The sequence below is a fragment of the Coregonus clupeaformis genome, chromosome 39 (genome assembly GCF_020615455.1).
Source record: "Coregonus clupeaformis isolate EN_2021a chromosome 39, ASM2061545v1, whole genome shotgun sequence".
Classification (NCBI taxonomy): Eukaryota; Metazoa; Chordata; class Actinopteri; order Salmoniformes; family Salmonidae; genus Coregonus; species Coregonus clupeaformis.
The window spans coordinates 12,644,756-12,672,006 of record NC_059230.1 but is presented as its reverse complement, the minus strand read 5'-3'; the positions used below and the strand labels follow the sequence as shown (position 1 = coordinate 12,672,006).

At 41.3% G+C, this 27,251-nt stretch overlaps 1 protein-coding gene across 1 annotated transcript in view; it reads left to right on the top strand.

Moving 5' to 3' along the window:
* Positions 1-27,251, top strand: part of LOC121554258 (phospholipid-transporting ATPase ABCA1-like) — a 223,508-nt gene that overhangs the window by 118,543 nt on the left and 77,714 nt on the right. The window contains exons 26-32 of the mRNA XM_045211911.1: positions 437-485; positions 1,324-1,425; positions 1,576-1,611; positions 2,277-2,416; positions 8,695-8,822; positions 14,177-14,278; positions 15,723-15,912. Of these exons, the coding sequence (XP_045067846.1) occupies positions 437-485; positions 1,324-1,425; positions 1,576-1,611; positions 2,277-2,416; positions 8,695-8,822; positions 14,177-14,278; positions 15,723-15,912 (747 nt within the window). The remainder of the gene's footprint in view (positions 1-436; positions 486-1,323; positions 1,426-1,575; positions 1,612-2,276; positions 2,417-8,694; positions 8,823-14,176; positions 14,279-15,722; positions 15,913-27,251) is intronic.

Sequence of the window (27,251 nt, the reverse complement as noted above, 5' to 3'; positions counted from 1 at the left end):
TGCCAAGGGTAGTGTTGGACTATGTAGGCAGGTGCATACCACCAAGTGAGTGTTGTCAAACACAACTAATATGTCTCAGACATTTTTGTCAGATGAAGAGGCCCTGCAGGCAGTGTGAATAATTCCTTTTCAACATCTCACATTCAGACACAACAAGGTTATTCAGGTGGTACCTACTGCACATATTTACTTAAGGAAGGGAAATGAGATGTCAGTCCGTGGTATTTTCGATATTTTGTGTGTGTGTTTGTGTATGGTGTGTAATACAGAAGGAGGGAAGGAGGACTTTTTATCAGTGTAATGAAGATAGTCCTTGTTTTTTAATTACAGGAGTGGTGTTGATTATTTGTTTAAGACACACTTCACTTCAATGATGAAAAATGATGATAAAAAGCCATTTCATATTATGCTAATTATGCTGCGTTCCATCTCACAGATTTTCCTTAAAGTGGCGGAGGACACAGGTGTTGATGTGGAAATACCAGGTAAAATGACAGTTGAGTGTAATTTTGGGGGTTACAATGTAAACATTTTGTAAAATAGTTAATCGTGGACTGATTGTATGAAGTATCGACACAAACACTAGCATGTGGGGGCGTGCAAACACACACACACACTTGTGCACATACACACATCATTGAGTCTTCCATCTGCTTTGATTTTCAATGATTCTCTGTACTACATTGATTGAACTAGTATTTTGATTGATTATGCACTCATTTAGTTTAACTCAACAGCATGCTCCTTGTTTGGCTCAATTACCAAAGGACTTAGTTTTTCAACCTACAGCCAACCTTTGCTTTTTACCTCAAATCTTACAATTACTTAAAACCCCTGTTTTTTTAGGGTTTTCTGCTTTTACATACAGTAGTGTGTAGTGATGGGCACCGATATGGAATATTGATACGATATCAGTTTGTATTGGTTTTATTAAAAAAGCATTGCAACTGTGTGAATGTTCACTTTTCCTTTCACTTCAACGGCTCTTGAAGGTCCAGACAACTACTTGCTGATCGCCCATTGGGCCAGGTGTGAATCTTCTGGGAGCCTAAAACTACCCAACTAATTTTAATGCAATGGGAAGCCCATCCACCGTGGATGTCCCAGGAAGAATAAACTGATATGACTATATACCTAGATCATATCGATATCAGACGATATCAATATCATATCAAATGATTAATATTAGTGCCCACAGCTAGTAATAATACATTGTATATGCCACAATACAGGTTGCTATTCTTTCTGTATGGTATTCATAACTGTAAATGGATTAAGCCAAAACAACCAATCTTAAGTGTATTCTTTCTGCTAACAATGCAGCTTTGGTAAGAGGCAAGACAAGAAGTTCAAGGGAATCCAAGAGGCAACGGCAAAGCCTCACCAATGTCGGGAAAACTTCAGACGAAATGCCTGGGAAAAGTGGTATGCGCTTAACCTTTGATAAGTGTTATCTTCAAAAATAAATAACAAATAAGCCTGTTCTGAAATAGAGACGTGATGTTTAAGTGTAATGTATGGTCATGTTCTGTTTTCTTTATGTTCTCCCTGTCTATTGTTACGATCCAACTGAAGACGAGGTGAAAGTGAAGTTCACTAGCAGAGTGGAGGGTACGTATACCGAGTCAAGGCCTTGTTGTCTTGCAGCAGCACACACATTCATGTAAAAAAAAAGCCTCATTATTTGCGGCTCTCTGACAATTAACTCTGGAGAAGACGTAAAAGGTCAGTCATTGTGACAATTCGTGTTCCATTCGTGCTCCATTGTCTCCTTGGTTGCCAAGAGAGCTGATTTGTCATACAGGTGGCTTTTCCACACTAGCGGCCATTTTGGAAAGCCAAATGATCCTACAGCCCTTTGAATTAATATTCCACACAGGAGGTTTCCATTTTCCACGATACAATAGTATCATAACATGTCTGCCGCCTTTGCAATTTCTCCCTGAGCAAGACCATTTATGAAACAAATTCAATATCACACAGCGGTGTACCATTTGAATATGGTTTGTGTCCAAAATATTTTTGGGGGACTTTTGAGACCGATAAGAGGTTACATTGCTTCTTTTGTGGGGATTGTTTTACTATTTTGGGTAGAGACTGATAACTGTGTTTTTTGTTTCTTTTTACACTATGGAAGAAGCTAAATAATTTGTATTCACTTCCTACAAACCTAAGAGCCACTTCATACAATCCATACACTTCATACAATCCTACAATCCTATTCTACAGAAAATGCACTGTAGTAATGCAGACATTTTGTATGCCCTCCATTTTAGATGTGGAGAGAGTGGCCAATATGAATGGGAAGGGCTCCAGTGTGATCACGGGATGGGAACTGATCCGGAGGCAGTTCCTGGCCCTCTTCATCAAACGCTTCCACCACGCACGCAGGAGCCGCAAAGGCCTCATTGCTCAGGTAATGACCACACACAACACCCATAGTTCTCTGTTCCCTGTTATATCATTTAGTGTAGTACTGTCATTAAAAAACCCTTTACAAAAAGAGGTTGCACTTTAGGATTGAATTTGTTTTATAAATGGATGTGATAGTACTACCAACCATTGAATCTGTGGAGTAGAAATGAAATGATGTAATGAGAGAACTTGTTTTAAGGTACATCACACATTTGAATGCTCAGTCCTTATATATGCCTCTGTGTATGCAACACACCTAGAATGCATGATCAGTTTCAGTATCAGTTTCTTAAGGGCAGTGGAGATTTGATCTCATCTGAAGAGTTTTGGCTGTCTCTAGCTGTTGCCAAGGAGACGGAGGTCGGCAAAACTTTAAGAGATGTTCTGTAATGTAAACTATATTTTTAGAGCACACAAACACTTACACTTACACACACGCACACACTTACACTTACACACACACGCGCACACACACACACACACACACACACAGCCACCAGCTATGTGAACTTTGTCTCCCCACCACAATGCTTTCCACTTTAAATTCATAGGAAGCTGAAAGTCAAAGAGAAGTGTCTGATTTGTTTTTCGTTTTTTCCCCTAATTTGCGAGTATGCTAATGTGGTTTAATGAGTTATGTATCAGATAAGATTATCATAACAATTAGCTCGCTGACAGGTTGCTATTAGCCTATTAAGTGTGTGTCTCTATCGTTTTGTGGGTCATTTTAATTTCCAGTCAGAACCAATACACGGGTATCTATTTACACCACACCTTCAATTTCTCTTTCATCAGAGATGACACACAATTGTTGACTTCCAACCTCAACATTTTTTGTTCCTTTCTCATATACCCCTTATTAATCACATTGATTAAAATCTATATTCATAACACGTGAATAGACGTGGTGTAACCCCATCAGCGATGAATGATACCACGACATTGAATTAATTACACTCCAAAGGCATCGTAATCGTAAAGTGCACCACTCCGCTCCTTCCATTTGTCCGTGTGTAAACCTACCACCTGTCATGTTATAGAACACGCTTCCTCCTGTAACTCTGCAATACTGATCTCACCTTTACTCACTGTCAATCCCGGACGTCCCTCTGTTGCGTGTGGAGTGTTAGTGAGTCCCAAAATGCACCCTATTCCCTGTATAGTACAATACGTTTGACTTTGGGCCCTAGTGGAAAAAGTAGTGCACTAGGGAATGTTGTGATGCAGCCTATGTTTCAAGGCTACTCTCCTTCCTCCTCTCTTCCTCCCCATTCATGTCACTTGCAGGGCTGACAAAAGGCCTGACCGTCATGTAAACACCTCCCATTCTCAGCTGATTGTGAAGAGAGCATCTCTTCAAACAGAGCCGGTGGGGAATTCAAAAGAGATGATGGTGTGAGACTCAAAGGGAAGTGATTTATGGGGACGAAAGTTAGGGGATGGACGCTTAAGGATGTGGTGGTGAGGTGAGCTCATTGGTTGTGTTGTGTGAGCGAAGTTGACTGAATCGGAGCTTGGCGTGCATACCTGGGATTGATTGCAATGCCTTTTTCAAAGGGGATGCCAGAGCTACTTGTGTGAGGAAGCATTGTTTTTTATTCAAAATGGAAGTCCTCTGCCTCCACAGCAGATGACCGTCCTGCCAATGGAAGCAGGTGGAGGGGGGTTTGCAAGTCAGGCCCCTCATAAGAATTAAACTATTTTGTTGCTGTGCACCCCCAAGAGACGTTGGCCATACCCAAGAGTCAATGTTTAATTTCAACACTACCGATAGTTTGCGGTAAAGTGTACTAATATTTAGTGACACTTTTGTGTGTTATGCTAAACAATTGGTATTAATATTACACTTCAAGAACAATCATCATAAAAAACTAAGAAACATTGAATGTGGGAAACCAGGCCCATGACACAGCATATGTTACCCCCCAAAGAAAGGATTCTACTTCCTTATATAATTTTAAGCTCATATTACTTGGAAAGTTTCATTGAAATGTGAATTATGTCACTGTCGGGAAATCATACTTACAGGGAAATGAAAGGACGGTCTGGTTTTTGTAGACTCCTACGACATTAACCTTCCAGTCTCTTTGTGTTTCTCTATTATCCTGTGGTTTAATTGATGGGCTGAGCTGCTCTTTGACTTCTTCTCAGATATGTAACCAATGGCAACAAAGTTACATACTTCAACTTGGCCCCTGAAGTAGCTTTCTGCTGTGTTCTGAAATGTTCCATCAATTGCTTATTTCTTCTTATTAGTTATCAAATTAGCCTGTGTATTGCAGTGATTCTCTGTTATTAGCTGTTGTGAATTAGTCTAATTTTTTGTCGCGAGTCATTGTTATTTCCTGTCAATTAGCCTTGTTTATAATTTAACTGTCACGCCCTGACTCTGGGGACTCGTATTTGTTGAGTCAGGGTGTGTATTTTCTGTGTTGTGTTGTTCTATGTTATAGGTTCTAGTATGGGCATTTCTATGTTGGCCGGTGTGGTTCCCAATCAGAGGCAGCTGTCGCTCGTTGTCTCTGATTGGGGACCATACTTAGGCAGCCTATTGGCACTAGTGGGTTGTGGGATCTTGTTCCATGTTAGGTATGTTGTTTGTGTACCTTGGACTTCACGTTTCGTTTGTTTATTGTTTTGTCGGTTGTTTATTCATAAAATATAAACATGTACGCATATCACGCTGCGCCATGGTCCGTCCCGTCTGTAAGCGATCGTGACATTAACGGCCAACATTGTATATAGCATCACCTTGACAACCCGGGTCAGATACATCATGTGGAAGAAATTCATAGGGAGTGCAATACATAGTATTTCTGTGGTTCTCTATTGATTCCACCCCAGTCTGGATTGAGACCAAGGTGGCATGGTTATGATGCGTATCAAAATCCATGTTGATTGCATATAATTAAATAGAACACTATTAATATATCATATATCTCTATTGTTGATGGTTTGTTTTACATGTAGGCCGGTGTACATATTAGGACGTATGCTACATCAGATGTCTTACGAGTAGCACGTAGCATGTTGGATGCATTTTTCATTGGATGTCTGATGCAGTATGTATGTCCTAATATGTACACCGTACATTACCTGTGCATTCACAAGCTAGTTGATTCACAAAAACAAATGTAATATGCCAACAAGCCAGTCCGCCCTCAAATGAAATGCAATTTTACAGTGAATCACAACACAGTATAATTGTGTTTTGGTGTTTGTACCCATTTAGAATGATGATCTTCCTTGTTTCACCAAACTTGAGTATGTGCTGCTAAACTCAGTCTGTGAAGTGCATTGACATTGTAAACGTAATTACTTTTCTCTATTGTTTACCGGGTGTTTACACAGAGGAACTACTACCAGCTGCCAACTACAATTACAGTCAGAGAGTGTGTTCTGTTGTCCTCCATCTTACGGATTGTCTCATTAAGCTGCTTTTCAGTCATTGCAGACTATTCCTTTTCCGGTGCCCGCATTTACATAGAACTCTGCGGTAAATATAGCATTTTTCAAATGTATTGAACCGTTTGAATGGGTTCCGGCAATTGCAGCATGCAATTAATCAAGTTGAGCAAACATCCCTCTTCAGTGGAGTACCTAGCGGTACAAGGGATTAAAGAGATATTGTGCATTCTGTCTTTGACTTTTTGTCAGCTCCGGGAATGGAAATGAAAAGGGAACATTTACATGAGGGAGAGAAAGGGGGGAAATCATGGCGGTGAGATTCGACGGTGGAAAAGAGAATAAAGCTAAATGGGTGACGATGGATGATGTTTGAAAGTGTTTAATCAAACTCCTTACACATGCATTGCAGCCAAAACAAGTTCATGGTGAGCATAATAATTGACACGGGTAAAAAAAAGGGGGTTTGGTCTCATGTCTTATTGCTTGCATCACTTTCATTGTGTAGTGTAACAGAGAGTGGGTGGGGGTTGGGGCTGATGATGGGGGTAGGATGATGTAACTACTGTAGCGGTGGATGTTATGAATTACCCTCCCCACCCACCTCTTCCACAACAATGCACACACACGACACAAGACACACATTTGCACGCATACACCACACGCACACATGCACACATGATTAATAGATCCGTGGCAATTAGTTAATTCAGACCCCTTTCCTTTTTCCACATTTTGTTACGTTACAGCCTTATTCTAAAATACCCCATAATTCCCCATAATGACAAAGCGAAAACAGGTTTTTAGAAATGTTTGCAAATGTATTAAAAAAACTAAACAGAAATACCTTATTTACATAAGTATTCAGATCCTTTGCTATGAGACTCGAAATTCAGCTCAGGTACATCCTGTTTCCATTGATCATCCTTGAGATGTTTCTACAACTTGATTGGAGTCCACCTGTGGTAAATTGAATTGATTTGACATGATTTGGAAAGGCACACACCTGACTATATAAGGTCCCACAGTTGACAGTGCATGTCAGAGCAAAAACCAAGCAATGAGGTCGAAGGAATTGTCCGTAGAGCTCCGAGACAGGATTGTGTCGAGGCACAGATCTGGGGAAGGGTACCAAAAGATTTCTGCAGCATTGAAGTTCCCCAAGAACACAGTGGCTTCAATCATTCTTAAATGGAAGAAGTTTGGAACCACCAAGACTCTTCCTAGAGCTGGCCACCCGGCCAAACTGAGCAATCGGGGGAGAAGGGCCTTGGTCAGGAAGGTGACCAAGAACCCGATGGTCACTCTGACAGAGCTCCAGAGTCCTATGTGGAGATGGGAGAACCTTCCAGAAGAACACCCATCTCTGCAGAACTTCACCAATCAGTCCTTTATGGTACAATGGCCAGACGGAAGCCACTCCTCAGTAAAAGGCACATGACAGCCCGCTTGGAGTTTGCCAAAAGGCACCTAATGAACTCTCAGAACATGAAGAACAAGATTATCTGGTCTGAAGAAACCAAGATTGAACTCTTTGGCATGAATGCCAAGCGGCACATCTGGAGGAAACCTGGCACCATCCCTACGGTGAAGCATGGTGGTGGCAGCATCATGCTGTGGGGACCTTTTTCAGCGGCAGGGACTGGGAGACTAGTCAGGATCAAGGGAAAGATTAACGGAGCAAAGTACAGAAAGAGATCCTTGATGAAAACCTGCTCCAGAGTGCTCAGGACCTCAGACTGGGGCGAAGGTTCACCTTCCAACAGGGCAATGACCCTAAGCACACAGCCAAGACAACACAGAAGTGGCTTCGGGACAAGTCTCTGAATGTCCTTGCGTGGCCCAGCCAGAGCCCGGACTTAAACCCGATCGAACACCTCTGGAGAGACCTGAAAATAGCTGTGCAGCGACGCTCCCCATCCAACCTGACAGAGCTTGAGAGGATCTGCAGAGAAGAATGGGATAAACTCCCCAAATACAGGTGTGCCAAGCTTGTAACGTAATACCCAAGAAGACTCAAAGCTGTAATCGCTGCCAAAGGTGCTTTAACAAAGTACTGAGTAAAGGGTCTGAATACTTACGTAAATGTGATATTTCCATTTTTTATTTTTAATACATTTGCAAAAATTTCTAAAAACCTGTTTTTGCTTTGTCATTATGGGGTATTGTGTGTAGATTGATGAGGGGAAAAAACTATTGAATCCATTTTAGAATAATGCTGTAACATAACAATGTGGAAAAAGTCAAGGGGTCTGAATACTTTCCAAATGCACTGTACTTAGTTTGAATTATGCGTATTCAGTGCAGTACAGTACACATTTCCAATCTGAGTGAAAGCACATGACAAGTAAAAAAACAAATTATCGCTCCCAGCATTTGCTAATTGGATTGTGCAATAACACTTTGATGTTCCCTGAGGGAGCCTCGGTCGTACACATGAAACTACATCCCTCTTCTAATTCAATGGAGAATATGCTCTGTGCATTTGGTTGGCTGGTGAAAGTGGTGCTATAACACAGATTATTATTTTAGATATTCCACTATTAGATTAGATTAACTTTATAACAGAACATAATGTACTATAACAGTATTCTGTATACAAGACTTGCATGTAGCGTCTGTCACATGATGACATGAATGACAGACCAGCGATGACACTGTCCTAACATGCAACAAATCCAACTTTGTTATGATCATAACAGAGTTCTGTGGACAGTCTGTTATTTGACATTAACTGATATGACAAGCATTGTGTCAGCCTTGTGTTATGACGGTGTTACAACAGTGTATTGATAGGAAAGGATACCTAAAATAGACATAGCTAAAGAAGCGTCATTTTGCAGCTGATTCTGATTTCATATCAATGTCACACAGGTGATTCTGCCTGCTGTCTTCGTCTGCCTGTCTCTCATCTTCTCCGTCATCGTCCCCCCTTTTGCTGAGTACCCCAATCTGGAGCTGCAGCCTTGGATGTATGGACTGCCCCAAACAACATTCTACAGGTGAGCCACTGAAACGTCATGCTCTCAGACTTTAAAATGACATTTCTCAGTGCAGGTGTACATGTTGATATTTTGTATTGAATTTCAATAAACGAAGCAAACGCAGCGGGGTAACCTGACCAGGACAGATATAAAATCATTCTTAAAAGATGTAAAGTAGTTCTACTGTATTGTTATGAAAATTGTTCATGTGAATGCAGAAACCACATTCTTTAGCTGATACTGCGGATCGCTTCTAGCACCAATGTTTGGAGGGAATAATTGTTTTAAATCAGGCACCTAGTCTGGTCTCTAAGTGTATGTGCTTTAGCCAACTCTTCTTTCTATCGTTGTCATGCCAGCCTTCATATCAACCCCATATGTCATCATGACAATGATTGTCAGAGACATTGGCTTAAGGACATACAGGTCTAGGACCAGGCTAGCCCTTTCCTTTCAGAGAGTGATCCTTGGTTGATCTGCAATGGCATACTAAATAATTAATCTTACTGTGTGCCCCAAATGGCACCCTATTCACAATATAAGGCACTACCTTTCACCAGAAAAGGCCCTGGTCTATAGGCCCTGGTCAAAAGTATTGCACTACATAGGGAATAGGGTGCCATTTGGGACGTACACACTGTCTTTCTAAACTCAAATCAAATTGTATTTGTCACATGCTTCGTAAACAACGTGTAGACTAACATTACGGGCCCTTCCCAACAATGCAGAGTGAAAAATATTAAAATAATGATAACTTGACTATATACATGGGGTACCAGTACTGAGTCGATGTGCAGGGGTATGAGGTAATTGAGGTAATACATATAGGTAGGGATAAAGTGACTAGGCAACAGGATAGATAATAAACAGTAGCAGCAGCGTATGTGACGAGTCAAAAGAGTTAGTGCAAAAAGGGTCAATGCAGATAGTCCGGGTAGCTATTTTGAAAACTATTTAGTAGTCTTATGGTTTGGGGGTAGAAGCTTTTCAGGGTCCTGTTGGTTCCAGACATCGGTACCGTTTGCCGTGCGGTAGCAGAGATAACAGTCTATTACTTGGGTGGCTGGAGTCTTTGACAATTTTTAGGGCCTTCCTCTGACACCGCCTGGTATAGAGGTCCTGGATGGCAGGGTACTCGGCCCCAGTGAAGTACTGGGCTGTACGCACTACCCTCTGTAGCGCCTTGTTGTCAGATGCCAAGCAGTTGCCATACGAAGCGGTGATGCAGCCAGTCAAGATGCTCTCAATGGTGCAGCTGTATAACTTTTTGAGGATCTGAGGGCCCATGCCAAATCTTTTCAGCCTCCTGAGGGGGAAGAGAGACGTTGTCATGCCTTCTTCATGACTGTGTTGGTGTGTGTGGACCATGTTAATTCCTTATTGACATGGACACAGAGGAACTTGTAGATCTCGACCCACTACAGCCCCGTTGATGTGGATGGGACGTGCTCGGCCCTCCTTTTCCTGTAGTCCATGATCAGCTCCTTTGTCTTGATGACGTAGAGGGAGAGGTTGTTCTGACCTCCCTATAGGCTGTCTCATCGTCGTTGGTGATCAGGTCTACCACTGTTGTGTCGTCAGCAAACTTAATGAGGTGTTGGAGTTGAGCGCAGCCATGCAGTTGTGGGTGTACAGGGAGTACAGGAGGGGACTAAGCACGCACCCCTGAGTGGCCCCCGTGTTGATGGTCAGCGTAGCGGATGTGTTGTTGCCTACCGTCACCACCTGGGGACGGCCCATCAGGAAGTCCAGGATCCAGTTGCAGAGGGAGGTGTTCAGTCCCAGGGTCCTGATCTTAGTGATGAGCTTGGAGGGCACTATGGTGTTGAACGCTGAGCTGTAGTCAATGAACAGCTCTGGGGGAGAGTATGGAGCAGCATACAGTAGCCCCCTCACAAAGCCCAGTGTGTTCCATCTGACGGTAATAATCTGGCTTCACCCTTGACATGGCAGAGTATGGCAGGATCCCTTGATGGAGCTAGAATTCGCATAATGTCTTATCTGTCAAATCCATCAACATAATGAAGTTCCATTTTTATTAATTTCACAATGAGACATATAGCTGATTATTTGAAGGACAGAAGACTCCCACGTACACTTTGTCAAATTCCAGATGTCAAGCCATAATTAATTGTACACTCCAGCTGAGCTCCTTGGTGTAGACGGACAGAATAAGGCAGAATCGTTTGCATATCTGGTTTAACCATGTTGGCTATCTCTTCTTTGTTTAAGTGGCCCAAAAAAACGTTTATATTTACAGGGCCCATATTAGGACAGCAGGATTTTGTTTTCTGCTGAGATTGAGGCTGTCCTATTATGGACACAATATACATTTTATACGTAACATATATCGACAAGCCTGATTTTAGACTTACATTAACACAGATATCTTCTGTGAAAGTTCACCGTCTGTAAATTTTCTTTGAGAATTTCTTGTGCTCCATTTTGGGGTTTGCTTTGAAAATTCATCACGAAAAATTGAGAAATAATGTGAAAAACATGTTGAATATTTCATAGAGTTGCCGATACTCTGCTAATGTATCCAAACGCTGCAGTGACAATGAATTTTATTGGATTCCCTGCTCATTGATATTCTATTGAGGTTTGCTTATTTTATCCAGGGGAGATCATTACATTGTAATAGATTGATCCCGTTGGACAGTTTAAAGGCCCAATGCAGACGTTTTTATATCAATATCAAATCATTTCTGGTAACAATTAAGTACATTACTGTAATAGATTTCCATTAAAATGGGCAAAAATGGCTTTTTATCTCAAGCAGGAATTTTGCTAGGAGTGTCTGGGAGTGGTCTGAGTGGGGAGGGGGAAACTGAAAACTAGCTGTTATTAGCAGAGAGGTTTGGAACTCTCTTTGTTATTGGTCTTTAAACCAATTTACCGCATGGTGATGTCACCATGGAAAGCCCAAACTCCAGCCCATGCAAACCTGCTGATTAGAAGGTCCTGTGTAGATTGTATTTTCAACCAGCAACTATCAGGAATAACACTGATCACATGTGTTCACACTTTTACAATATTAGTTTCATCAGCTGTTTTACAATATGATACAAACACAGGAAAAACTTATTTTTGCCTGCACTGGGCCTTTTAACAGACCCTATCAGGCTCTAGCATGTTGCTATGGAAATCGCAGGTAGAGCTTCACCTTCTTAGTCAAAGTTAGACTAAAGGCAGTGAGTTTTAACTGCAATTGTTACACCACATTAAATATGCAGAACTCATCAGAACGACCAGAATCTAGCCTTGTTATGTGTCACATCATTAGCAAGCTGAAGTTCTTTCTCTTCTCTGACATTCTCTGTGGTCAATTACTGCACATTGTCTTCTCCCCTGAATCATTTTAAGACACTTCCCTTTGTGAAGTTTTAAGCTGGAAAAGCCATACCAGGCTGATTGTATAGAGACAGAGAAGGTATGCATAATTCATACAAGCTCAATTAGTCAATGTCAACCAAACGTGCCTGGGGAATGTTACAAAAAATACAGGTAAAAATACAGGTTTAAAGATTGGTTTAAAAAGCAATTGTCATTATACTAAATTCATATCACAGTATGGTCACTATTAGATTCAAACACAACTGTCCCATGTACAGAATTGTCTTAGGACTTCATTCCTATAACGATGTAATATCCATACAATGCTGTCTCAGATATTAGGGGAGTTGAAAGGAGTGGGTTGCATGTGTAATCAGATCCCTACTCTGATGTTTCACAAATTTCATCCACCTGACTGACTTTCCTTTACCTGGAGAGTGGAGGTTATACAACCAAAATGATGATCAAAACCATTCTTTCTTCCAAAGCAGTCTTATGTAAGACCATTTTTATTTTACACTCAATTGAACACATCATATTTCCTGCCAAAGCATTAAGCCTCTTTAATAAATAACCCTATTAGTATTTCAACACTCAGATTTGCATTATTTGTTATAATCTCATTGCATCTAAATAGACTATTACTTCTAGGATTTTTCCTTTCTGTAGATATACCTAAGATTAAACCTAAGATTAGTTCCAGTGTGTCTCTGCTCATTTTGACCCCCCAATAGTCTTGTTACTTTGAATAAGATTGCGTCTCAAATGGCACCCTATTCCCTATATAGTGCACTACTTTTTACCAGAGCCCTATAGGCCCTAGTCAAAACGAGTACACTATATAGGGAATAGGGTGCCATTTGGGACGCAGGCCCAGCTATTGTTAATGTTAAAACAGAAGGCTGAGCAAAATCCATTTTTACAATCAGCCACTTCGATTGATCTCCTCACTTATGGTGGGGGAAATGATAGGTTGACCTTCATGAGAGATAAATGTGCCTATGAATGTTGTATTACCCATTGGCCAACAGTGACTACAGCTGCACCCTAGCCATGATCTTTATAAAACGCTGTGTTCACAGAGCCAAGGTACACTCAAGACAAAGAGCAGAGTTTGTGTATACATTGATTGTAGAAAACAGTCTGTTTTTCCTCCAGGCACATATGTACAATAGCGAGCTCTGATGCGCACACACACACACACACACACACACACACACACACACAAACACACACACACATACACATACAATCATATACACACACAGAGTTTATGTTATGTTGACATGTGCTCCATTCAGTCAGAATGCCAAGAGCTTTTCTCATCCATATGTGCTCAGTGGTGTGTTTTCATTTGGAAATGTAATGTTCTCAACAAAATGCCAGTGCCACACAATGATTCTTCTTTCATCCTTCATTAAACTAAACCTGGTTGCATGTTAGCTGGGTATCATGCACTACTTTAAATCCAAAAGCACAAAACACACTCCTGTTGGTCTCATTTCCTTTTGGCCAATTTCTCTATCTAGAGATGGATCAAATTTACCCATCCTCTTCATCTTCGCTGATTCCGTGAGCCAAGCCCTCAGTGAACTAAGCAATGCTATGGCGTGCTTGATCACCCCCGCATACAGTATCTGGTCCAGTAATTGAAACTCCCAAAGTTCCACCAGGATAAACAGTTGGTCAGGGCATGATTCAACTGCTTTGAGTCTGGACTTCTGCCTAACATTCAGCTCTTAAAGCCACAATGCTTAATTTGTTTTTCAGTCAATGGCAGCCCCACCACTTGGTTTCCTATCAAGCTAAGGGATGTGGTTGGAAATTGCCGTTTGCACCTTTCAAAATGTTATGTTTCTCCATTCTCTGAATGTTTGCACAGTCTGTTTTGTTATTGTGGGGACAGGGAATGTTTTGTAAATCCAAGATGGTGGGCAATTCAACGATTAGACGATCGCCTTGGATTATGTAGATAATTAGCCCTCCTGTAAGGGATAGTGTTGGAGTCTAACTAACAAGGTCCAATTTCATTACAGCAATGATGGACCGCCAAATAATACAGAGGTTGCTCAGGTGGCGGACTCTTTGGTGAATAATCCTGGGTTTGGGACTCGCTGTATGGCCAACAACCCGATACCGTGAGTATGACCAGTGGCCATTTTAACACACCTGTCCCTCAATCCACATATTATTACTAAATATGTTTTGTTCACAGTGTTTCTCCTGTTTCAAATGTTCTTGCACAGCATGACAATAACTACATTGTCCAGGAAGTACTCCAAGTTCAGCCAGCCAAAGTACCTGGCTATTTTGATTAGTGGAGAAGGGTGCAAAGCATAATAATGTAATAAAATGTGATATGCAATTGATTAAGTGGTTAGTAGTTGGTTGGAGTATGCCACCTAGGCCCAAACTGTCCTCTAGCTAGCCCATATCCCCCTGCATTTGTTGAGATTCTAAAGGATTGGATACCCTCTGACATGCTTGGTGGAAATCTTCCAACATTGTTTACTTGTCATTCTTTCAGATCTCCACAAGTGCATTTAGGGTAGGGGCTAAGGGTCGATATGGAATTGGGCAAACACCTCCCCATTGGCACATCGTTTACCTCAATAAGTCAATATAAATGTTGTTTTGAACAAATCTAAAGCTGAAGCTGGTCGATTTGGAATTGGGTACACATATGCCCCATTGGCATGTTGTTATAAAAATGTTGTTTTGACCAAATCTGAAGTTGAGTATCTCATGGAGGATAATTCTTTGAGAGACTAAGTTTAGTTTTATTCTTACATGTTCTAACACAATATCCATCCGGTAAAGTAAATCATTGACTTAATCCAACCATGGAATAATATTCTTCAAATATGAATTGCATACGACTAAAGGCATTTACAATGTATCGTGTAAACATTAATACAAATAATACATTATTCACTGCATCATTCTAACTTTTATACCACCATTTATTTTATATTCATGCATTTGTTCTGGGGTTCCCGGAGATGAATGTTATTGGTATTGTGTAGATTTGCCTTGTCTTACGGTTAGGGGTTGGAATAATGTTGACAATAGTAAGTACCCCTGATATCCCATATCCGCTCCATCTCCTCTCTGTCAAGCCTGATCAGTTTCAACATGCTTTATCAAGCTGTTCTGCTTCCCTAATTCTTCAGCTGCTTATTGAAACATGCTACATTACCTCCATGTTTTAGATAAGGAGACTTGTATGGTGTAGCTGTGTTGATAATGTGATTTAGTATCGATGTTTAGAATGAGCTAGACCTAAACAGGTATTAAATGAGAATGGCATGTCTTTCTGAGGATAACTGCTGAGAATTCCTTTGCCGAAGCACAATATTTCCTATTCTGATGTATTCTTTATTGAATCATGTTGGTTTCTTATGAAGCTTAGCAAATGGATTCTCATGTTTCATCATCATCATCATCATCATCATCATCATCATCGTCATCATCATCATCATCATCATCATCATCATCATCATCATCATCATCATCATCATTATCATTATCATCATCATCATCATCATCATCATCATTGTTGTTTTTCTCTTTTTCCTCCAGAAATCTCCCATGTGTCCCGAATGATTCTAAGTGGTTCACTCCCACAGTGGATCCTTCTATCAGCGACATCTTCATCAACGGAAACTGGAGCATGGCCAACCCTTCCCCTAACTGCCAGTGCAGCACTCCTCAGAAGACCACCATGTTGCCAGATTGCCCACCTGGAGCCGGTGGGCTGCCTCCCCCTCAGGTTAGTCCACAATCTGGCAACCCCACGTCTCCCTGTAACATAACGGTTTACAATAGCAAAACTAGACCTCTGGCATGAAATGTGTGCTGATCTGGCAACCTGGGTTGGACCTGAATACTTGTGTTAGCTTTCTGAACTAATGCCTAAGCTTTAGCTCTGCCAGCTAACATAGTCTTTTGGCACTCAAGAGGGCAGGGTTCCAACCCCAGAAAAAATTGGTGCAGTGACCCAGGTGCAGTGAGGAGGTCATCAAAGGGGGGTGAAGTGTAACATAGTTGGTTCAGTGTGTTCTGTCTCTACAGTCCTGCAATGGCAATGTAGGAGTTTGAAGTTGAAGTTATCTTGCCCTCAGATGTTTCTATTGTGAAAGCATGTTTCCTTACTAGGGGTAATACTGATTGAATGCTCTGTCTCCCCTCTATAATATATCCAACTTACCAAGCAATCTAGTCAATCCAACAGGACAATCAATACATTATGACCATTAACCATATTAACTATATTACAAGGGTCAACCAGAGTATTCATATCCAGCACAAAATATATGCCCATATGGGAACATGTATCCAGTGAATTTGAACATTGCTTTATCACATCCATGTTAGTATTGTCTCATGTCTTCCTCAATAGCCTTATGGCTGGACTTAAGACAAAAATGTATGTTGAGATAATGCATCCCACCACTCTTTTTGTTGGCATCCCATGAACTCTGGCCTCTCATAGATCAACTCTTTTAGCCAATCCCTCTCGGTGACTGGGTACAGGTTAGCGCTGAGCTTGCTGATGTCCACCCCCTCCCCTAAAACGTCCAAGACCTGGGCTTTGTCTGTCTCCTGAAAATCAATGGCAATGTTTTATAAGCTATTACCCTAACAACATACATGGCCAAATGCAGGAGGGCAAATGTTCCTGAGCTGACCCCCGGAGTCTTAATCCTGGCTGGGATCAATGAGGTGGGAGGTCCCCATGGTCACCGGGCTTTGGGCTCTTTCCCCCTAGAACCATTACATGGCCTAAATGGATCACTCCAATCATACACTGTAAAACCGGATAAGTCCTGGGACTTAAATAGCTGAAGTGAGCTGTACTTCCTTCATATGAGTAATACAAATGATATATTTTTTTCAACTCTACATAAACACTAGTTAAATTAAATCAATATGGTTAAGTGAACATGACAATCTTTTTAAGTTAAAGTCACTTAATAAGTATATACAGTGAGGGAAAAAAGTATTTGATCCCCTGCTGATTTTGTACGTTTGCCCACTGACAAAGACATGATCAGTCTATAATTTTAATGGTAGGTTTATTTGAACAGTGAGAGACAGAATAACAACAACAAAAATCCAGAAAAAACACATGTCAAAAATGTTATAAATTGATTTGCATTTTAATGAGAAACATAAGTATTTGACCACTCTGCAAAACATGACTTAGTACTTGGTGGCAAAACCCTTGTTGGCAATCACAGAGGTCAGACGTTTCTTGTAGTTGGCCACCAGGTTTGCACACATCTCAGGAGGGATTTTGTCCCACTCATCTTTGCAGATCTTCTCCAAGTCATGAAGGTTTCGAGCCTGACGTTTGGCAACTCGAACCTTCAGCTCCCTCCACATATTTTCTATGGGATTAAGGTCTGGAGACTGACTAGGCCACGCCAGGACCTTAATGTGCTTCTTCTTGAGCCACTCCTTTGTTGCCTTGGCTGTGTGTTTTGGGTCATTGTCATGCTGGAATACCCATCCACAACCCATTTTCAATGCCCTGGCTGAGGGAAGGATGTTCTCACCCAAGATTTGACGATACATAGCCACGTCCATCGTCCCTTTGATGCAGTGAAGTTGTCCTGTCCCCTTAGCAGAAAAACACCCCCAAAGCATAATGTTTCCACCTCCATGTTTGACGGTGGGGATGGTGTTCTTGGGGTCATAGGCAGCATTCCTCCTCCTCCAAACACGGCGAGTTGAGCTGATGCCAAAGAGCTCGATTTTGGTCTCATCTGACCACAACACTTTCACCCAGTTCTCCTCTGAATCACTCAGATGTTCATTGGCAAACTTCAGACGGGCCTGTATATGTGCTTTCTTGAGCAGGGAGACCTTGCGGGCGCTGCAGGATTTCAGTCCTTCACGGCGTAGGTGTGTTACCAATTGTTTTCTTGGTGACTATGGTCCCAGCTGCCTTGAGATCATTGACAAGATCCTCCCGTGTAGTTCTGGGCTGATTCCTCACCGTTCTCATGATCATTGCAACTCCACAAGGTGAGATCTTGCATGGAGCCCCAGGCTGAGGGAGATTGACAGTTATTTTGTGTTTCTTCCATTTGCGAATAATCGCACCAACTGTTGTCACCTTCTCACCAAGCTGCTTGGCGATGGTCTTGTAGCCCATTCCAGCCTTGTGTAGGTCTACAATCTTGTCCCTGACATCCTTGAAGAGCTCTTTGGTCTTGGCCATGGTGGAGAGTTTGGAATCTGATTGATTGATTGATTGCTTCTGTGGACAGGTGTCTTTTATACAGATAACAAGCTGAGATTAGGAGCACTCCCTTTAAGAGTGTGCTCCTAATCTCAGCTCATTACCTATATAAAAGACACCTGGGAGCCAGAAAAATCTTTCTGATTGAGAGGGGGTCAAATACTTATTTCCCTCATTAAAATGCAAATCAATTTAATACATTTTTGACAAGCATTTTTCTGGATTTCTTTGTTGTTATTCTGTCTCTCACTGTTCAAATAAACCTACCATTAAGATTATAGACTGATAATTTCTTTGTCAGTGGGCAAACGTACAAAATCAGTAGGGGATCAAATACTTTTGCAATCAGTGTCGGTCAGTGACGTTTAAGATGAGGGAGGATGATAATCTTATTTCTGTTACAGCATATTGGATGACTGTCATTCATATTCCATTCACCCAGCTCAATGTAACATCAATAGGTTTAGGCTACTACATGATACTCACATGTTCCCTATACCCATCATGAGGTTGCTACAACCTAACCTATGAATGAAAGTTTTCAAAGTAAGTGCACAGGTTAAGAGAAAAATGTGAGTAATCACGGTGACAGACAGTGACACATTCAGTACTTCCTTGCACACTCTTGCCTGCATCTAGTTGATTTAGGGTGTAATCATTAGTCCAACAGTTGCAAACGAGAGTTTCAATTGTCAAATTCAGGTATGTATATCCCCGTTCCGTTTGCTTCCATTTAAGAAACGTTTTTCAACAGAATTGGTGGAATGAATACACACCTGATCACACGCAAACACAATTCACTTTCATAGCAGCCCCATACAAACAGCATGATCATTTTGCTCGTTGTATAATTCCTTCTCGCATCTACGCGCTGTCCTCCTCTCACCTTTTCCCTATGCTTGTGTTCTTCAGTGCACAACACATCAGCTGTCTGTGACCATGTGAAAAAACCATGCCAAACCTTCATATCATAACCGCTACACACTGCCTACATTGTTGTCACCATATTAGCTAACGTCATAGTCAACATAGCTACTAGAACTAACACGTTAGTGGCGCAGCGGTCTAAGGCACTGCATCTCAGTGCTAGAGGCGTCACTACAGACCCTGGTTCGATTCCAGGCTGTATCACAATCCGGCCGTGATTGGGAGTCCCATAGGGCGGCGCACAATAGGTCCAGCGTCGTCCGGGTTTGGCCGGGGTAGGCCGTCATTGTAAATAAGAATTTGTTCTTAACTGACTTGCCTAGTTAAATTAAGGTTAAATAAAATGAATTTAAAAAAAACGCTACAATCATGTAGTACAGTGTACAGTCAGCAAGCAGTTGAGCAGTTACACTGGCGGGCCCCGGTAGCAATAAATTAATAAAACCAAAAGCTTACCTTGACTTGGAAGAGTTCCAGAGTTGGACAGCCATAGCCAGCTAGCTAACATAGCATCCCTCTCTGCTTGAGCCGGGTGTTTGAGTAGGAATAACTAGCTAGCTGCATTCTCTAGCTACTGTAAGTGAAAGTGAAAAAAATACAACAAAATATAGCTAGCTCTTTCTCTCTCACTTACTCGCTCTTGCTTCCCCTTCAATTTGAAATAAATTAATTTGTTCAAAACTGTTCAGTTATTGTCTTTCTCTTTGAGTTAACTACTCACCTCATTTTATGCAGTGCAGTGTAGAAAGATAATTACTAGAATGGACAAAGCTCCTCAGACCATTTCAATTTGACTGGATAGACGGAAGCAGTCATCGTGTGGGTCATCAGTCCACTCAATATGGCCCCTGGTCCCCTCAATCACAGAACATTGACTTGAATGGGAAATGCCATTCTATGGCTCCTAAACCTTGAATGGTAATGAAAAAGCTAGACTTTGATGGACAGGTGCATTTTAACTTTTATTGGAAACGTCTTTTGGTGTTGACTCAAGGTTTGTTCTCTGCCAGTGCATTCTGGGTTATTATTTGAGGTATGTGAGATGAGAGAGAGTCTGAGTGAGCCAAGTGATCTTGGTAACATATCATTCATAAAGATGGTAGATTAAAGTCCATTACAGGACTAGAGGGAAATCATTTATGTGTCCATACATAATGCTTTTTGTTACATGCTAGGGTGGTTCATGCTTGGCTCGTTGACAATCATTCATGTCTTGACATGAGCTGTTTCTATTCTACAGGGTTTCAGGAAACAAAACGTTTTCTAAGAAAATATGTTGCACTCCAGCAAAAGGTTTAATTGAAATGACAAAAAGTAAAAGTGAATACATTTTTATAATGAACTCATGATCTAAATCAACCCCGGTTATAGAGCACACAAGAAGTTATAATAATCTATAAAGTTTTGGCGCAAATGATCAAAACCACTGAAAGTCAGGCAAAGTTTATTATACAGTACCCAGTGGTTTGATTGACTGATTATTTTCCTTTTTTTCTTGTTGTCTTGGCAACATGTAAATAGAAAGTCAATATCCCACATTTACATACAAAAACTAAAACCAGTCCTTCGAGTCATGCTTTTCAAGACACAAACATCTACGAATCACAATTCTCTGGATGGGGTTGTCATGACATTCACTGTTTTGATTTTGGGGCTTTGTATTGACAGCCACATCGTTTTTCTTCCCTTTGACAAAATAGACAGGTGGTATTTCTGTCTATCAACTCCTTGTTTGATGTGTCTGTCGATATCCCAGCTTGGAGATATCTGTGGACTCTCCTTGAGACCGAGGGCAAACACACTACTGGTGAGGAGGCTCTGGTGGTTGATTTGATAGGTGATCGACAGAGTTAGTCACCCGCCTGAATGGTACATTCAACAGTTGATCAAAGATCAAAATAGAAAAAAGGGTGATAAATCAAATACGGTGGATGTATAAATTGACATTCTTGTCAGAGAAGATGTTAGGAGTGACACTTTATGCCTGCAGCGCTAAGCGAAGGTGTGATGCCTTTTGACATGTATTTGCAGACAGTGTTTCGACTTGCACAGACAGTTTGTGAAAAGTTCCTCCGTTTTCCCCCCTACTTTACCCCTTCCTTTACCCCCTCCTGTTCTTAGAGGAAGTTGAATGTCTAAGAGGTGGATATAGTACTGACACAGTTTCCAAACAAGTATCCAAAAGCACTGTCTTACAAATCTGAGATAATTTGGTTCTGTGAAGCTTGTGAGGGAGATGACAGTTTTTTTCTGCTTGGCGTCATGTTCTGAAGTACAGATGTAGGATCTTAATTTGATCACCCTGTTGCAGGACAACTTAGTGTAATTGAGGTTTAAAAAGGCTTCTGAAGTTTGTAATTTCCACTTTTAAAATGTCAGACTTGATTTCCCCTTGTATCAAATGTATGAACTCCTACAAAAATGTCAATTAATTATAATCCACATAATAATTCACATTTCCTCATGCTGCATTTTCCTGCTGTAGCAAACTGGCTCGAATTAAGACCCTACATCTCAATCACATAAACTTGGAATGAATATTTATGTCTGACTGAAAAGCCTTTGAATATTTTTCTAAGATTGCTAATTGGGATGTTTGACCAAATTTTTGGCAAAGAGGAACTGTTGGATTTTCAGAAGAAAAAACAAGCAACTCTTACACACACACACACACACACACAAGAGAGGCTGGAAGTAGCACATAGTAGACCACAGAGCAGGGCCCCGGAAGCAGGTTAGAGGTTAAATGCCTTGCTTAAAGGTCCATTGCCAATAGGTGGCACCTGAGATTCTGATATTAGCAACCCACACTGCCCAACCTGTGTGTTTGTGCGTGCGTGGGTGTGAATGCCTGTGCGTATGTGTGTTAGTGTGTATACATTTGTGTGTGCTGAGTCCTCTCAGACAGACAGTAAGAGGCCCTTGAAAGCCAATGACTTCCCCTGACCGGAGCCCATGCTGTTTGGTGAAAATACCCTTTTTAAAGAAGCTCGGCTCATCCCCAGTCCTCATCTCTTCCCCCATCCTTCCGTCCTTCCAAGAGCTCATTTATAGCGATGGACTATCACAAGACGTTCGCCCTTGACGGATATATAATGCCTCATTGAGCTTGTGCGAGCCTCGCTGTGTGCCCCCCATCCTGTGACAAAGCAGGGCCTATTTGAAGTGGGGGTTGGAAAACGGGTATTATGGGATATGGATGGTTGTCGAGACAGTCGGACAAAAGGAGTACCCTTTGTGTGGCCTTTCTTATTCTGACACATGGATGTTTCCGGATCTCGACGAGGTTGTCAAGGTGTCTTTTTAAAAGGTGCTGTTGGATACATGAGTCTCTCTCAATTTTTTTTGTGTGCCACTCCTCCCTTCACATGGTGTTCAGACAGAGGCATTCAATGGTATTTGGGGGATGTTGGACCATATGATCCATGCCTTTAATGAGCATGGAATGTTAATGCTACGTGTAGGCCTGTTTAACAAGTCATAACATCAATGATGAATGTTACATTTCCTACCAGCAAGACGTGAGACATCTACTCCATTCTCCTCTAGCAGAGGTAAATGACCCATCAGTTGTATGACACTAGAATGCTTTCATTGTGATTTGTTGCATACTGTCCAAAACAGCAGTACTATTGGAACATACAGTATTTTACCCTCAGATCTTGTACATCATTCTGAAGGAAGTTAACATTCCACACTATCTGGCATGCCCTTGTGAGTTCAGAGGAATAAGCTATACTACTCTTCAGATATGGGAGACACAGGTACAGACATGAAACATATAAAGATAGATGCACTTGTCGTGGGATGAATCCCACGCCTGCACACACCTGTACACACACACACACACACAGGCACATGCACACACTGCACACACTCAGGCAATGAGCACATACGCAGACACACACACATAAAGGCACATACACAAACAAAGCACACTGCGTATGCACACACACACACACAAACACACACACACACACAAACACACACACACACCAACTCAGTGTTCATTTATCAAACAATGAATGCTATAGATCTTACCTGTGTGCTGTAGTCTTGAAAGGGGGGGGGGTTGAATTGATGTGTATCTCAGGCTGACCCACCAACAGAAACCCAGAACATCGAGAGAATATATTCCCTTTGAACTCAAAAAATTGTGTACAGGATTCAAAGTAGATTTATTTTATTTTATCCCTGCTATCCTCCCAATATGCCCTTGAAAAACTGCAGAAAGGAAAGGAAGAGTGAGAGAGAATAAAACAGGCCCACACAGACACAGAAGCTAGTGTGAAATTGTTGTTTCCATGGAAATGGCATGCAACGGTAAGCCTATTATCAATTCTCAGGTATTGACTCTCATTGGCGATATTTAACCTTCACAGATGAAAAGGCCTTCATTCATGCAAAGGAATTGATAAAGCCGCCGTGCTCTGGGTGTTACAATTGATGTCTTTATCATCAGGAGACCGCTGTAACTACAGCCTGTTTGCAAATGATTCTCCTCAGCTACTGTCGCATAGCCTTGCCACCATTATCTTTCAAATAAATCATTGAAGTTGTGCATATTTTCTTCATTCACCACTTATGTGAGTAGAGTAGAGTTCTTGAAAATGCTTATATCCCAATCCAATTAAATATGCTTTAGGAAGCCTTCAAAAACAACCCTTTATATAATAATAATATATGCCATTTAACAGACACTTTTATCCAAAGTGACTTAGTCATGCGTGCATACATTTTACATACAGTGCCTTGCGAAAGTATTTACCCCACCTTGGCATTTTTCCTATTTTGTTGCCTTACAACCTGGAATTATAATGGATTTTTTGGGGGTTTGTATCATTTGCTTTACACAACATGCCTACCACTTTGAATATGCAAAATATTTTTTTGGGGGAAACAAACAAGAAATAAGACAAAAAAACAGAAAACTTGAGCGTGCATAACTATTCCCTCCCCAAAGTCAATACTTTGTAGAGCCACCTTTTGCAGCAATTACTGCTGCAAGTCTCTTGGGGTATGTCTCTATAAGCTTGGCACTTCTAGCCACTGGGATTTTTGCCCATTCTTCAAGGCAAAACTGCTCCAACTCCTTCAAGTTGGATGGGTTCTTCTGGTGTACAGCAATCTTTAAGTCATACCAAGTGGTTATCCCACTGGCTATAGGGTGAACGCACCAATTGGTGAGTCGCTCTGGATAAGAGCGTCTGCTAAATGACGTAAATGTGCCCTTGAGCAAGGCACTTAACCCTAATTGCTCCTGTAAGTCGCTCTGGATAAGAGCGTCTGCTAAATGACTAAAATGTAATGTAAAAATACCACAGATTCTCAATTGGATTGAGGTCTGGGCTTTGACTTGGCCATTCCAAGATATTTAAATGTTTTCCCTTAAACCACTCGAGTGTTGCTTTAGCAGTATGCTTGGGGTCATTGTCCTGCTGGAAGGTGAACCTCCGTCCCAGTCTCAAATCTCTGGAAGACTGAAACAGGTTTCCCTCAAGAATTTCCCTGTATTTAGCGCCATCCATCATTCCTTCAATTCTGACCAGTTTCCCAGTCCCTGCCGATGAAAAACATCCCCACAGCATGATGCTGCCACCACCATGCTTCACTGTGGGGATGGTGTTCTCGGGGTGATGAGAGGTGTTGGGTTTGCACCAGACATAATGTTTTCCTTGATGGCCAAAAAGCTCAATTTTAGTCTCATCTGACCAGAGTACCTTCTTCCATATGTTTGGGGAGTCTCCCACATGCCTTTTGGCGAACACAAAACGTGTTTTTCTTATTGTTTTCTTAAAGCAATGGCTTTTTTCTGGCCGCTCTTCCGTAAAGCCCAGCTCTGTGGAGTGTACGGCTTAAAGTGGTCCTATGGACAGATACTCCAATCTCCGCTGTGGAGCTTTGCAGCTCCTTCAGGGTTATCTTTGGTCTCTTTGTTGCCTCTGATTAATGCCCTCCTTACCTGGTCTGTGAGTTTTGGTGGGTGGCCCTCTCTTGGTAGGTTTGTTGTGGTGCCATATTCTTTCCATTTTCTTATAATGGATTTAATGGTGCTCCGTGGGATGTTCAAAGTTTCTGATATTTTTTTATAACACAACCGTGATCTGTACTTCTTCACAACTTTGTCCCTGATCTGTTTGGAGAGCTCCTTGGTCTTCATGGTGCTGCTTGCTTGGTGGTGTTGCAGACTCTGGGGCCTTTCAGAGGTGTATATATACTGAGATCATGTGACAGATCATGTGACACTTAAATAAAGTCCACCTGTGTGCAATCTAACTAATGATGTGACTTATGAAGGTAATTGGTTGCACCAGATCTTATTTAGGGGATTCATAGCAAAGGGGGTGAATACATATCCACGCACCACTTTCCCGTTATTTATTTTTTAGAATTTTTTGAAACAAGTTTTTTTTTCATTTCACTTCACCAATTTTGACTATTTTCATTACATGAAATCCAAATAAAAATCAATTTAAATTACAGGTTGTAATGCAACAAAATAGGAAAAACGCTAAAGGGGATGAATACTTTTGCAAGGCACTGTATGGGTGGTTCCTGGAATCGAAACCACTAGACAATCCCTTGCACAAACTCTTTTGAATGAATGAAGCACCCTTAGTGCACAAAACATTAGCACAGCCAGAGATATTGAAAACAAGGCCTTAAAACTTCCACTGATACTGATTTACTCCTGTTTTCTAATTGGCCAGAGAGTCCACTGGGTCGTGTTCAGGTCACATCGTAGCAAAACATTTTGCAATGGAAAACAAAAATCTGTGTCCTAATTGAACAAGTTTAAGGACAACCCTCCCTGTTTCAACTTGCACTTTGCTTTTTTGTATTTTTTCTTCAGAGTGTTGTCCTGGCATCAACATGACCAATTCCCATTGTATTATCTTAACAATATGAATCAGAATTCAGCTTATTGGGAACGGAACTCCCCATTGACCAGCCTAAGCTGCTCTTTGACGTAAAAAAATCGGAAAATGAGCAACACAATGTACTGCCAAGTCCTGCAACCTGGATTCAAGTAGAGAGAACAAACCATTTGGGTTGGCCACATATTTGTTTCAAGAGGCTACTGTTGATGTTTCATTTTGGCTTCTACCCCCAATATCCATTTTAGTGTTAAATGACCTGTCCGAAACGATTCGTTCAACAAGGAAAGGCATCTTGGAAAACAAAAGTGAAAAGGTTGTGAGGTCGCGAGATGAGGCAGATGGTGGAATGAGGCCCTGTAATTTGTTTCTGTTTTTTTGGAAGTAAAACTGGGCCCTGCGCTGATAGTATATCTACAGTGTTGACTTGTAAAGATGGTGATGTCTCTGCCAAACACAGGGGAAAACACCCCAGCAGCTTATGTTTGTGTTATTTTGAACATAGCCTTATGTTGGAGGTTGATCCACACAGCAAGGTGATGTGTTGTCATCAGATTTTCTTCAAACCAAAGTCTGTTGTGCGGTGTGTGAGCAAAGGTATTCAAAACATGCAAGTAAGCACACAAACATATCCACTTGCTGCTGCAAGTATACCGACATTCCTTGTCATTTCCAGCCAACAAGATAAGATTTGAGTCGTAATCCATCACTTTAGTTCCCAGTATTTACAAATAACTTACTAGCAGTTACTTTGCCAAGACTCAGCTCCACAAACAAGACAGGTGCAGCACTTTTGACAGGAAATTATAATTACAAGTCGTGCCTTTCTGGAATTGGAATTGTATGTTGGGTTTTTAAAAACATAAGAAAACACAATTGATTTGATCATAATTGAGCATTTCTGAGGGAATCAACAAACTACAGTAGATGAGACAAACTCTGCCTAGGCCTCCTTAGCTACATACAGCAGATGGCACACATAGTTTAAAGCAGAACTCTACATCCCGACGATTGCGTTTCGTTGCTGTCTGGTGAAAACCTCTTATCTCCAAAACA